This window comes from Bos mutus, chromosome 14 (assembly GCF_027580195.1).
Source record: "Bos mutus isolate GX-2022 chromosome 14, NWIPB_WYAK_1.1, whole genome shotgun sequence".
Taxonomy (NCBI): domain Eukaryota; kingdom Metazoa; phylum Chordata; class Mammalia; order Artiodactyla; family Bovidae; genus Bos; species Bos mutus.
Window position 1 is genome coordinate 70,971,949 of NC_091630.1, and position 14,129 is coordinate 70,986,077.

The window sequence follows — 14,129 nt, forward strand, 5'->3', positions numbered from 1 at the left end:
TTTTTTAATGTAAAAGATACTTATATTTCACTTTTGTCCATGATCCTTTTATATCTTCTATGTCTCCTGATCATCTTTCATGTCCAGAGGCTTTGCTTTATCTTACTAGCGTGATTGCCACCTAGTGGCCAAAAAGCCTGGCTCACTTATATCCAAAGTATCAATAAGTAGAAACTTTGTTGTTGCTCAGTTGTGTCAGACTTTTTGTGACCCTATGGGACTGCATCTGGCTCCTCTGTCCTTCACTGTCTCCCAGAGTTTGCTCAGATTCATATGCCATCTGTGATGCCGTCCCATCATCTCATCCTCTGTCGTCCCCTTCTCCTTTAGCCTTCAAGTCTTTCCCGTGAGAAGGATCCATTCTCTCACCTGTTTTCTCGGTCAGAATGCCGTGAGGCACTTGTTATTAATGGTTGGTTTTGTAGCCTGATCTAAAGAAAATCACTGGGACTTCCAACATGTCCTCACGTTCAGTTTTTTGACCTTAGGCCAATCACTTAATTTCTCTTTTTGTTTTGCTTTCTGTGTGAAACTTAGATTTTAAACATTGACTAATGTTGATTTTTAAGGATCATCAGATTTTAGGATTAATCTAAGGTAATTTAAGCATCCCTGGTATAACTCAAATCTTTTTCTAATCAGGCCAGCCTACTTTCTGTATAAATATAGCATTATCCAGCTGGAATTGAGGTTTATAAGGCTAACTTTCAAAGAGTGTTCAAAAAACTGCAGTTTATTTACACATTGTAAAAGAGGCAATATTTAGAGGGTTTGTAATAGTTAAGGGTTACAAAAACATTTTCTGCCTAAACCAACTTGTCTCAATGTTTTCTGCACACATCTAGAAAATTACTTGTCCCAAGTGTTCCATGACTATGCCAGTCATTTGGAGCTTTAATATATGTATTTCCTTCTTGAATAATGTGTGGAAGGATAAATAAACTTCTTTTATGTTCTTGCAACAGTGTCATTATATGTGCTGATTTGGTGGTATCATTTGTTAATTCACTTCTTTCTGTATTTCAGGAAAGATGTTGGTTTAAAGCGGTTTTTCCCTAGGAGTTTACTGGATTCAGTCAAGGTAATTAGCATCGTCTTTATCATACTCAGATGACCGTGTTAGGCAGATACCTCCCCCGTGCCACGTGCTCTTCCCTCTTACCTGTAAAAGTCTGAACATAAGAAGCTGACAGTTACTCTAGTCGTATTCATGGGAAGTAGACTTTTAAAGGTGGAGCTTTCTCCCAGAAAACCGTGGTTTTGTGTCTTGATTGTGTGTGCACTCAGTACAAAACCAGGAGCGTTGTGTTCACAGTGGTGAATGCATCACCTCAGTCTTCACAGTCTCAGTTTCAACTCAGAGAAGTAAAGCAGCAGCACGTGCAGAGCCACAGGTGCTGCTGTGTGTGTGTGCGTGCTTGCTTGCTTAGACGTGCACTCTGAAGGTCTGTCTTCTCTTGACTGGGGGACGCTCCTTCCTGTTAGTAACTTCTTGCAGAATGTCAGCTCCTGCCTCTGTTTGCAGCTCCCACCGCAGGGGAGGGGACATCGGGGATATGATGTGTGGCTCCCCAGCCCTTCCAGAACACGGTCGAGTGCGTTGTGAGAATAGAGCTTTGTGTCAAGTTAGAGTCCAGCTCAGAGGAGCTCTGCCATTTCCTAGCCTCATGATTTGGGACCTGGTTTCTTATTTCCACAACAAAGGAAATAGGGTAGGTAGGATTGCTGTGGCTTTTTAGCACATCAGTGTGTGTGTGTGTGTGCATATGTGTGTGTGTGTTAGTCGCTCAGTTGTGTCTGACTTTGTGACCCCATGGACTATAGCCTGCCAGGCTCCTCTGTCCATGGGATTTCCCAGGCGTGAATACTAGAGTGGGTTGCCATTTCCTCCTCCAGGGAGTCTTCCTGACCCAAGGGTCACACACACATAACACAAGCACCTGTCGCAGTCTAACTTATAAACTCTGGAACTGTGGCTGTTGCTGCTGTGACTTTGTGTCACAGAGGTCACGTTCCACGCTGGAGCAGCCGTGTGGACACCATCCCGTCCACTGACGCCCAAGCACAGTGGTTCAGAAGCTGGCTCTGGAGCTGGCCTGCGTTGGTGAAGGTTCTGACCTGACACCTTGAGTCGCGTGGGGCTCAGTTTGATCTGTAGCTTGAGGCCCTAGCATGGGCACAGAAGCTTGCCCTGTGCACCCGTCTGCCCTTTGCTGGGTGGACTGGAGGGGAGGTGCTCACGAATGTCAGACACTGTTCTTCAGGGCGTCTGCCCCGTCACTGGACAGAATCTCGCATGGCCCAGTGCAGCCTTAGAAAGCAGGAAGGGGTGTGAAGGTGGCTGGGTCACGTTGGTAGGCCCTCCAGTGGCCATGTGTGCATCCCGGGGCGGCCTCAGAATCGTGCAGAGTCTGGTCAGAGCTGTGTGCAGGGAAGCAGTAACCCCCAGAGGCATGGCTGCTGGCATTTGGGAGTTCAAGAAGTTATCCTGCTTTTAAAATGGGTCCTCATACTCAAAATAGGCCACCCCAGGTGCCGGCCTCAGGCGCTGCGATACACGTGTAGCTGAGGTGAGAGACCCCCGTGACACACCTTCTTGTTTCTTCCAGACTAACCTATAGAATGGCCTGATCAGTTAATATTTGGTTCTCCAAGAGCCACTTTGTCTTCTGTGCCTTTCCCCTTCATATCTGGATTTCTAGAAGATCCTTTGTAGTTAATGCTGACCCTGAAGTGTCAAAAGTTTACCTTATATTTGATGGAACGAGGCCTGGCGTGCTGCAATTCATGGGGTTGCAAAGAGTCAGACACGACTGAGCGACTGAACTGAAAGCTATGATTGATTGATTGATGGCAAATAGGATTGGGGTGTATGTGCCTGATTATTAAAATTAATTTATAAGATATTTAAAACTTCTCTCTCTTTGATCTTAGTGCCAGAGGCACGTTTTTAAAAACACCGGACCAGTAAAACTAAGTCAGTCGCAACATGAGGGAACTAACTGTCTACGAAATTGTAATTATTACTCTTCACAAGTATCAGGGAGCTGTGACAGCTGTGGGGGCTGGGGGTGTGCGTAAGTGTGGCGTGGGGTCTGGGAGCAGCGGGGCGTCCGTGGGCAGACGGGAGCGTCTCAGAGAGGACCTCCTGGCAGCACTGCTTTCGTGTCTAACAGCTGCGTCAGTGTCGTGTGAGTTGTTTTCTTCAGGGCATGGGGTGGGGCGGTCGATGGGAATTCTGCACTGTCTTTACAGCTCTTCTGTAAATCTAAAATTATGTCACAAATAAAAGAGCCAGATTTCAGCTTATTTGAGTATAATTCACAGTAGAAATCTCATTTCAGGATTAGAAATGTTACGAGATCCACAGTTAAGTATCTGTACTTCAGAGTAATAGAGTGATTTCCTAGGCCCCTCCCAGGAGCATTTAAGTTACTCATCATTCCCGTTCCAGTGGTGAGCACAGAAGTACCCGGCTCAGCACTCACTCAGCCTCTGAGTCCTGGCCTCTGCACGGAGAGTGCCCCCTGGTCTAGACCCCTGTAAGGAGGCTGGAAAGGAGGCATGCTTTAGACACACGCACGTGTGCACACACACACACGCACGTGGAGGCTGGAAAGGAGGCATTCTTCAGACATACCCACGCGCGCACGCACACACATGGAAGCTGGAAAGGAGGCATGCTTTAGTGACCCACACGTACACACACTGGAATATGATCAGCTGTAAAAAGAAGGAAATCTTGCCATTTGCAATAACATGGATGGTCCTTAAGAATGTTGTACTCAGTGAAGTCAGACGGAGAAAGTTATATGAAAAGAAAAAGAAAAAACATCAAGCTCCTAGATACAGAGAACAGGTGGTGGGACATGGGGGGAGTGTGATGGGTGCAGGGGTCACCAGGTGCAGACTTTCAGTTACAAGTGAGTCCCGAGGATGTGATGTAAAGCACGCTGACTAGTTACTAGCACTGTGTCGCATACTTCAAAGTTGCTGGAAAGCAGGTCTTAAAGGTGCTCATCACAAGAAAAAAAAGCTTAACAGTGTGAGATGGTGTTAACCAGACATTGTGGCAGTCGGTTCACAGTGCTGATGTGTGCAAGTACTTAATCGTTATGCTGTACACCTGAAGCTAATACAGCCTTGTATGTCAGTTACAACTCAATTTAGAAAAACACACTTGACACGCACTTGTTAACAGACCTAGAGTTGGCATCTGGGAGAGGGGGCAGATAACGTAACTCCTCGATTCCTGTTTCTTAGTGTATTTTTCTTTTCTGGCATATTTTCTTTAGGATTATATTAACCTTTTCATCCAGGAGGCCCTCAGAGGCCATTGTTCTACTAAGAGCAGCATCTGATAAATGTTGTTCAGAAGGCTGAATAGCAACAATTTCTGATGCTTCATCCTAGTAATACTGCCTTCTCTTTGTGTATGGACTTGTTGAAAACCAACTAGCTGTCACTGACAGATGCCTTGTTTCAAACACAGAGAGGATATTGAAACCCTGTAAATAGGGAGGTATATTTATTAATATTAAGAGATTCTAGGGAGTCAGTTTTTGTAAAACTTTTTCCTCACTGAAAAAGAAGGAAAGAACTGATGCTTTCTAAGACATCCTTCTTAGAAATGAATGTGGGGCTCCTCTCAGACAGCAAGCATTTTCTAGTTCTTGCCCAGCACTGGTGCTGTATGTGAGATCTCTTGGTCCTCTTGGGTGGCCTCACTGAAGCAGAGACCCCGAGAAAGCTTAGGTACTCCTGACCAGGCGCCCCTCTTGGCTGGCGGGAAGCCAGGGTGTGGCCCTGTGTCCCAGGAAGCTAGCCCGAGCTGGCACGCCAGCTTGTGCAGCCGCTGCTCGCCACTGTGCCTCCCTGCACCTTCGCCTGGCGGCATGCGTGCACAGCGAGCCAAAGCGAGGGCCGGGGTGGGCGCTCAGTAAGCATGCTGCGCTTCCCCCAGGTTCAGCTGGGCGAGCAGATCCGTAAACTATAGCTCGGACTGTCTGCTAACACTGCATAATTACTACTTTCAAACATCTTTGCTCAGTTACTCGGAAGTTTTCTAGCAGGTTCAGTGATCAGGTGTGCTGTTAGTTGACCCCATGCGTGTCCTGTGGCTGAGGGTTTTGGAAAAGAGGACAAGCCATCGACTGGACTCTGTTTGGTGTGGGGCAGATGACTTCACCCCTGCTCGCCAGGGGCAGCGCACGGCCCTTTGTGTCTCTGACATGGGGACACTGCAGCAGAAGTGGCGAGGGGGCGGAGCCGAAGAGGTTGGGCACCTCGAGGGACATCGGGGTGCAGAGCCAATCAGCACAGTCTTGTTGGCCCGGCCAGTGGGGAGGGAGGTTCTCTTGGCGGCCCATCAGGTTTCAGGTGTCGTGGAGATCTCAGGTGGGTGAGTGTGATCCTCCAGAGGAGAGTCAGAGACTGTTTGCACAGCCTCGAGTTAGAACGGTGGTTGGACGCCATCTCAGCCATGGTGAGAGCGGCCCTTTGCAGGCCCTGGGTTTGTGGCCCAGAGCTTGGATGGGTCTTCCCCAAAATGCACTCCTGGATTTTTTTTGCAGAGCGTCCACGACTGACCACTCACATTCTAGGCAACATCTGAGATTCAGTCCTTGCTGCCCTGGAACTCACTATGCTTCTCCTTGGTTTAGCCTCTGTGGCCTCTTCAGATTGCCTGGGATCCCATCCCTGGCTTGCCTATCTGAGCCCCGGCCCTGGCTACAGCTAGCTGTCGGCCTCCTGTGCAGGCTTCCACCCACGCAGCTCTCCCGCGGCCGCTTTACCTGTGGGAGCACTTCGGCCCCATGCGCCCAGGACAGACGTGCCGACCCACCCTGCCTCCCTCATGCGTGCCCCCCGCGTGAGGCCCGCCTCCTGTGCGCTCCTGTGACTGTGTCTCCACCACGCCGGGCTGTCTTATTTTCACATGTGTGTGTGTGTGTGCCCCGACATGGGGTCCTCTGCACACTTCCGCACGGAGCCTCCTCATTGCTAGGTCTTCACCTAGTTCTTTCATTATTCCCAAAGGATAATCTCTCAAAGGCTATAGTTGTAAGGTATTTGATTTCTGTTACCAGACTGCTTCAGAAAGGACGTGTCGACTGCCCGGGAAGTGTGGGGTGTGTGAGGGCTGTCATCCCCCTCCTCTGCCGACCGCAGGAACCCCCGATTCCGATGAGCCAGAGCTGAACTGTATACTTTAAAATAGTTGAAAGTGAAGTGTTAGTCAGTCGTGTCCGACTCTTTGCAACCCCATGGACTGTAGCCCACCAGGCTCCTCTGATCATGGGATTCTTCAGGCAAGAATACTGGAGTGGGTTGCCATTTTCTTCTCCAGGAGATCTTCCCGACCCAGGGATTGAACCTGGATCTCCTGCATTGCAGGCAGATTTTTTTTAACCATCTGAGCCACCAGATGGTATATTATATGTTGTGTGTATTTTACTATAATTATTTTTTTAAAAAGGACCAGACTCTGATAAATAATGATGTTTGGTGAATGCAGGTGGTATTACGTGGTGCTGGGGAAGAGATGTTCCTGGGTGTTGGGGGTTACTGCTGTGGTCTTCACTTACTGTTGACTCTGAAAAGATGTTTGTGGTTTTATCACACAGGCCAAAACACTAAGAAAATTGATCCAACAAACATTTAGACAGTTTGCCAACCTTAACAGGGAAGAAAGTATTCTGAAGTTCTTTGAGATCCTCTCCCCGGTGTACAGATTTGATAAAGAATGCTTCAAGTGTGCCCTTGGTGTAAGTATGGGGATTTGCAGTAGGGGACTCGGTGGAATCTCTTTGTCTTTTCCATGAATACCTCAGTTTCTGATTGGGATCTAATTTGTCCCGTGTTTAACATGAGAATATTTTACCACTCTACAGTGGGAGAACAATACAAAAAGAAAATATGTCAACGTGAGACTAAAACAGTCCTTTTTTAATAGCTTGCCTGTGTTCATATTTAGATTTATTTTAATCCCATCCCAGCGATTCGTTGATTAACTGTTCTCTCAGGGCTAGTTTACCTACGCAGATAATCTTCCCAAAGAAACTGTTGGCTTGAGGCTCACCAGAATGAGCTCAGTCTGTCTGTCCCTGCTCAGGCTCAGCAGGTGCTGCACCATGGAGTTGTACATGCATGTGTGCACGCTCAGTCGTGTCCGACGCTTTGTGCCTGGACTGTAGCCCACCAGGCTCCTCTGTCCGTGGGATTCTCCAGACAAGAATCCTGGAGCTGCAGGGGATCTTCCCACCCCAGGGACTGAGCCTGAGTCCCTTTGTGTCGTGTCTCCTGCCGTGGCAGGCAGGTTCTCCACCACCAGGGCCACCAGGAAGGCCTGGCGTTGGGCACGTTCTGTGTTATTTGATGACAGAGATGAGTAGAAGCTTGTCTGGCCCCTGCTTTGGTCCTTTAATGTTTCAGTGGTTCTTCATCTAAAATACCTTTTTTTCCTCCTGGTGCCTTTGCCGTCACCTGTTTCACCTTCAAGTCAAGCTGGATTATTTCAGTAGAGCTGGCGATTGGCCCCGAGGAAGGAATCAGTTACCTCACAGACAAGGGCTGCAATGTAAGTGTGCTTCACCTCGGCAGGAAGGGGCTGGCACTTGTGTCCTGAGAGGAGGCGGCCCTGAGCAGGCCGAGAGTCTTGAGTAAATGCGTGGGATTTGGCCCTGCAGACTGACGGCTGTCATGAAATGCTTGAGGGTGGGGACTGATGGGCACGTTGTGTCTGCATGAGAAGAAAAGCCCACTCCTCTTGGGAAATGAGCTGGTGGTGTGTCCTTGTGGGAAGGGTCCTTTAGATGCCCGCTGTCTCCCCAGCACCAAAACCCTCAGAAGAACCCCAGAACAGGTCAGAGACGTTCCTTGCTCATGGTGTGTTGGGAGTGGGCATGGGTCCCTCTCTCTGAGAGAAGCAGGGCAGAATGCTCCCTGAGACCGAGACTGTCACCCGGAGAGTCAGGTCAGGGGCTCCCTCCCTCCTCCTCTGCGTGTCTTTGTGCTGGGGCACGGCGCCCCCTCGTCCAGCCCCTGAAGGTCGAGCACCCCTCTGCCTCCAGGAGCACAGAGGGCAGACACACCCCTGACCGTGAGGTGAGCAGGCGGCCCTGGCAGGTCCACGCCAGCTCCTCAGAGTGAGAAAGGCCCCCTCCTCCTGGGCGAGGTGGACAGTCAGGCTCCCCAGACACCCTGTCAGCGAGGTGGGGTGGGGACCACGGAGATTACACGGGATAGTGCACGAGTGTCTGGCATCTGTGGTCAAATGTTTGCCTTTTCTTCCCAAAGCCCACACACCTGGCCGACTTCAACCAAGTGCAGACTATCCAGTATTCAAACAGTGAAGACAAGGACAGGAAAGGGACGCTGCAGCTGAAGATCGCAGGGGCGCCCGAGGTAAGGGGGATAAAGGAGATAGCCTCTGCTCATGCTGTGTCTGTTCAGTCCTGTCTGACTGTGTGACCCTATGGCCTGTAGCCCACCAGGCTCCTCTGTCGATGGGATTCTCCAGGCAAGAATACTGGAGTGGGTTGCCATATCCTGAAACAATCATTATTTCTAAACTAGCCCTTTATTGAAAGGATTGTTTCAGGATATAGATGAAGTTTTCATGGATCATCAGAATCTCAGCTCTCTCTTACGTAATGAGCATCACATAACAGATGTGTGTGTGTGTGCTCAGTCGCTCAGTCACGTCCAACTCTTTGCAACCCCACGGATTGTAGCCCGCCAGGCTTCTCTGTCCATGGTGATTCTCCAGGCAAGGATACTGGAGTGCGTTGTCATTTCCTCCTCAAGGGGATCTTCCCGAGGGCTCAAATTTGTGTTTCCTTCTTGGCAGGCAGATTCTTTACTGCTGAGCCTCCTAGGAAGCCCTGCATAACAAATTGTTGTTGTTTAGTTGCTAAGTTGTGTCCAACTCTTTGTGACCCCATGGGCTGCAGCATGCCAGGCTTCTCTCTCCTGCACTGTCTCGCAGAGTTTGCTTGAATCCATGTCCATTGAGTTGGTGATGCCATCCAACCATCTCATCCGCTGCTGCCCTCTTCTTTTTTTGCCTTAATCTTTCCCAGCATCAGGGTCTTTTCCAGTGAGTCAGTTCTTTGCATCAGGTGGCCAAAGTGTTGGAGCTTCAGCACCAGTCCTTCTAATGAATATTCAGGGTTGATTTTCTTTAGATTTCACTGATTGATTTGATCTTGCTGTCCAAGGGACTCAAGAGTCTGTTCCAGCACCATAGTTCAAATGCATCGATTCACTTAAAAACTAATGTAGTCTTTCTGTGGAAAAACTAGAATATTATCATGAATTACCAAGAAAATCAACCTCTTAAAATTATATACATTCTGTAAACTGTGCTACTGTCTTATTTCCTGGACGGTGTTATATGTGATGTTCACTGTGGGGGGGTGGGAGCAGCGCACACAGGGTTGCTTCTGCATGAAGCCCATTTGGGGCGCTGCCCTGGCCCCACTCTCACCCCTGGGCTCTGTGCTGCTGCCGCCCCTGCTAGGGCAGGTTTGTTCTCGAGGCTTCTCTCATCTCATTCTTGCTCCTCCTGCTTTGGAATCCTGGCATTTCTGAGGCTCTGGGCAGTACATTTGAGTCTCAGAATTATACCACTGATGCCCTGAAATATTGAAACCTTCAGATTTCCTGAAAATCTCTCAGTAATTTCCTGTCTGCACCATGATTTTCAGGCTGTCCTCCTTTCTGTTTGCTGCCCTCAAACAATACTTGGGATGATGCAGGTGAGCTGAGTTGTTCCTTTAGAAGGAAGTTATGAAGACTATGTGAGTTAGGACGTAATTGTGTTTGAAAGTAAAAATACCACTCTGATTATCTCCTGGATAACATTTAATGACAGGTCTTTTAGGAAATGTATCATAATTGTGTGTTTTGCCTTGAAAAAAGTGATTTCTAAGCTCTTAGGTAGAGCATGCTCTGCATGCTCAAAATAATGAAATTCCACTAATTTTCTTTAAGGTTAGAAAAATTATGGATGGTTGATAAAAGTCTACTCCACACTTGTCTAGTTTCTAAAAGAAGCCATAATTGAGCTTACTAATTTTCTAAATTCTTAATTAGAGTATGCCTAAGGGGCCAGACCTTCTGTAGGAAACATTTTTTTTCCCCCACCTCTTTGTTCTAGAAAGTGACTCTAAGCGATTTAAGTGTCTTTTTCTTTTTTGTCTGGCTTTGCCTTCTGTCACATATTCTAGGAATAAGATCCTTAAATACCACCCTCTCTTCTCACTGAGACCTGATGACAGATCTCGTCTCACTCCCACTCTCCTCTGGGCTCAAGTGCGTCTCGATCTGATGTCACGGCACAGCTGGCCCTCTGAGGAGCGGAAGGAACAATGACCGCTCTCTCTGGCTCTTCTCCCCTGTCCAGCCCCTGACGGTCACGGCCCCGTCCCTGACCATCGCCGAGAACATGGCCGACCTGATCGACGGGTACTGCCGCCTGGTGCACGGGGCCACGCAGTCCTTCATCATCCGGCCCCAGAAAGGTGAGCCGCCCCTGCCCTAGCCTTCCACGCCGCCGCCAGGCTCGCCCGCAGCCCGAGCCCGTCCTTCAGGCCACTCTGAACGTGAAGAGCGAACAAATAATTCAGCCCAGCAAATCTGTATTCCTGCTTTTCTAGGGCAGCGACTCAGCTCACAGCCTACGAGCTGGGTTTGGACAGAGCTTAAAGGACACATGGTTTGTGTTCAGACCCTTTTGATTTGAGCGACAGCCTTAAAGTATTGTCTCAGTTACCATTAGTGTTTTTTAAATAAACTTTTGGGATTATGTTCAAGGGATTTTTTTTTAAGCCCCTATAACTCGTATAGATAAAGTCTCCTATTTGTTAAAGCTCTCAAAAGCTTAGAGCAGTCAGAGAACAAACTCGGTCTGAAGCATGATGTCTTGAATCCTCGGAACGGGGCTGAGTCTCTGTAGCCTTTTGCAAAGGGTTAAGACACAGTGTTTCTGAGGGTCTGGATTTCTGAAACAAAGCAGGAAAAAACCAGGCTTTGGAATTACATTGACCGATGGGTTCACATCATGAGCGCGTGCCATCTGCTAAGTACTTAGCTTCCTGCGCCTCAGTTCCGTCCAGGAAGGCGAGAAGAGTGGTACTTGCTTCTGTGGTCTCTGCGGGAAGCAGGATGGGAATGGCCTCCGTTGGAGGTGGCTCAGGGCACCCACAGTGTCACACACTTCAAAGATATCTGCTTGTTCCCATGTGATCATGACGCACTGGATGAGCCTGGGCTTGGGGACTTCTCATCCTTAAGGAGGAGCAGTACCTGCTTTGTAGCGTGGGAGGTGGGTCCGTGTCCACAGTTGCCCCCATCAGGCTGCCGCTCTGGGCAGGCAGACACAAGATCCTTGCCAGCACACCCCCACCCCGTGGGAAGGACGATCAGAGGAGGAGTCGGGGAGACATGAGGGATGCAGATGAGGCCCTGCACTCCTGGTGTAGACATTGCAGAGTCGTGCTGCCCAGCGGTCCAGTTCTCTGTGCTGACAGCAGGTGGAGGGCGTGGGGGTGGGGGATGAAGCAGAGGCATCGCTGGAATCTTTGTTTAAACCTTTGTTAGTGTCAGGATGTCATACTAAAGCCATCAGCCAAAAGGCCAGTGAGTGCATGAATTCCAGGACATGAATAATCTGGCAGAACTGTTTCTTTCCACCATGATCAAACCAATAAAATCTATTTATTTATTTTCCCCCTAAAATGGAGTGTGTGTTATGATAGCTTTTTTAAATGTGAAATACAGTAGTGAAGTTGCTTTTAGAAATATCTAAAGGCTCCTTTCATTTAAAATTTTTGCATTCATGAGCTCTTGAGTTTTCATTTTGTGCTTCATTTAAATGAAGGTATATACCTTGCAAGCATTGTTTAAATGTTTTGGGAAAGTTGCTTCACATAAAGATAGTATTGTGTTAAAAATGTTAAATGTACTATAGCACCTATCTTCTTTTTGGTAAATAATTGTTTTATTTCACCCTAATTTGCCAAAATATTGTTCATCAATTTGTTGGTATATGAAAAAATAACATTCAGACGTTAGGCGTTAAATGTTTGAGGCTTTAACATCTTCTTGGGTTGGTTTTTAGTTGACTTTTTTCCCCTGTTGGAAGAAACATTTTGATATCAAATCTCATGAAATGAGACACATTAAATTCTTCATTCATATGAAGACAGCATAAATGAAATCGCTTCTCATAAAAACGTAGTGGGTCCGAGGCTTTTATCAATTTTATGTGGTCTTTATAGATGATTAAGCCTGATAATTTACTTTATTCTAAATCACAGCATATGTGCTTGTGACTATTTTATAATAGATTCCTAAAGTTAAGTTATATTGCCTAATTGAAATAATACTTATTTTTTTTTTGAAATAATATTTAAAGTCAAATGTTTTTAATGGATTATAATTAGAAATATGTGGACAGGAGCATATGTACACTTTCTAATTTAGTTTCTTAAAATTTCAAATAAGTGTAAAATATGTTTCTACAACTCTGATGCACCATTTTCCTGGTACACGCATTAAGGAACAGTTGCATACATACCCGTCTGTTCTCTCTAGGTTATGAGCTGCTTCATGGTAAGCAACACGCATGTGTTTGTGAGTGTAACAGTTCTAAGTGACGTCTCAGTTCTACACGTGAGTGCTGCTCTGCCCAGGTGCACTTTGTTAGCTCTGTGATCCACCATAATTGCTTCAATTTAGAAAGTGCTTTTATAGGTGGTATCACTGGGGCAGAAAACTGTAAGAGTCAGAAGCCACGTGCCCGAACCAGCTTCTACCAGAGTTGCTCTGTTACCCCGGACCTTCTTGTGGGGCCTTACCTAACTTTTCCTTTAATTTAGAGAAAACTCAGTGGCAGTTTTTCAATTTTTAGTTAAATTCTCCTCAGAGGAAAGAATTGTGCAAATTAGGGTCATAATTTCACATTACCAAGACAAGAGTAACCCTTTTCCCAGGCAGCCAGGGGACTGGTGGGAAATTAACCTGGCTTTACCACCAGGTTAATCCAGATAAGAGAGGTTAAACCAGGGGCTCCGTGCTTCCTGGTTCACTAAGGACAGCTGGGGAACGCGTCTCCCCAGCCCCTGAGCAAGTCCTGAGCTCCCCTGTGATGCCCGGCTGGAGCCCAGCCGTCATCGTGGGGGTCGGCCCCTGTGTAGGGGCCCCAGCACCTCCCCCAGCTGCGTCCCTGGGCCTCCTCAGGCTCTGAGGCTGCTGGCCCCTCGGCTGCCCGGGACCCACGTTCCTCTGGCAGCTACAGAGCCGGTGGGTTTGTTTCCTTTGAATTTCTGTGTTCCCTGTATAGGTTTTGGAGTAGCCAAACCTATGCAGGGTGTTCAGTCTTTGTAAAGAATGTTGGCTTTGATTATGAAAAATTCTTTCTTCTCTAACGTCTCCTGGGAAGAACAGCTTTCTTCTGTTTATCCCTTAGCCTGGTTTTGAGAGGCAGTGCCTTTCCTGTAGTCTGCACCTGCAGACAGCATGTTTGTCATAAATACTGAAAATAAAGCTGTGTTAACCCATCACAGGCATATAACAGCTGCGTTTAAAGGATTATTGCTAAAATTCTGGGATAGGACTCATCTTCTTTGGTTTGTACATACAGTCTTTTCCAAAGGAATCTCATCTCTCTCTTTTCATTTTTTTCCACAGAAGGTGAACGGGCTTTGCCATCGATACCAAAGTAAGTACCACTCTGTGTGCCTTGTTAGTCCGTTGCATTAGAGACTGAAAGTCTCCATGCTTTATTTTACATTTGCCTGAGTAATGAAATTTCTGCATGTATGATTAGGAAATCAGAAAGCAAGTATTTCCAGAAAGAAATCAGTTGTAAATCATCTAAAGTATTTAGGTTTTTTGTTGTTGTTGTTGTTTTAATTCATTTATTTTTTATTGAAGGATAATTGCTTTACAAGTATTTAGGTTTAGTCAGAAGTGTAAAGTGAATCTTCCCTTGAAGTTCAGTAAGAAGCTCAAGAATAGTAGTGATAACAGGAGAGGGGTCTGTTGTCAGATGGTTACTATATAGGCAATGGCAGTCTGCACAGAGACCTGAAAGTCAGTACCATTCTGGCTATTTTACAAGT

General features: G+C 47.2%; 1 protein-coding gene across 1 annotated transcript in view; it reads left to right on the forward strand.

Moving 5' to 3' along the window:
• PTK2 (protein tyrosine kinase 2) overlaps positions 1-14,129 on the forward strand; it is a 192,929-nt gene that overhangs the window by 106,130 nt on the left and 72,670 nt on the right. The window contains 6 exon segments of the mRNA XM_070382716.1: positions 1,027-1,081; positions 6,627-6,767; positions 7,502-7,579; positions 8,299-8,406; positions 10,409-10,526; positions 13,696-13,726. Coding sequence (XP_070238817.1) covers positions 1,027-1,081; positions 6,627-6,767; positions 7,502-7,579; positions 8,299-8,406; positions 10,409-10,526; positions 13,696-13,726 — 531 coding nt within the window.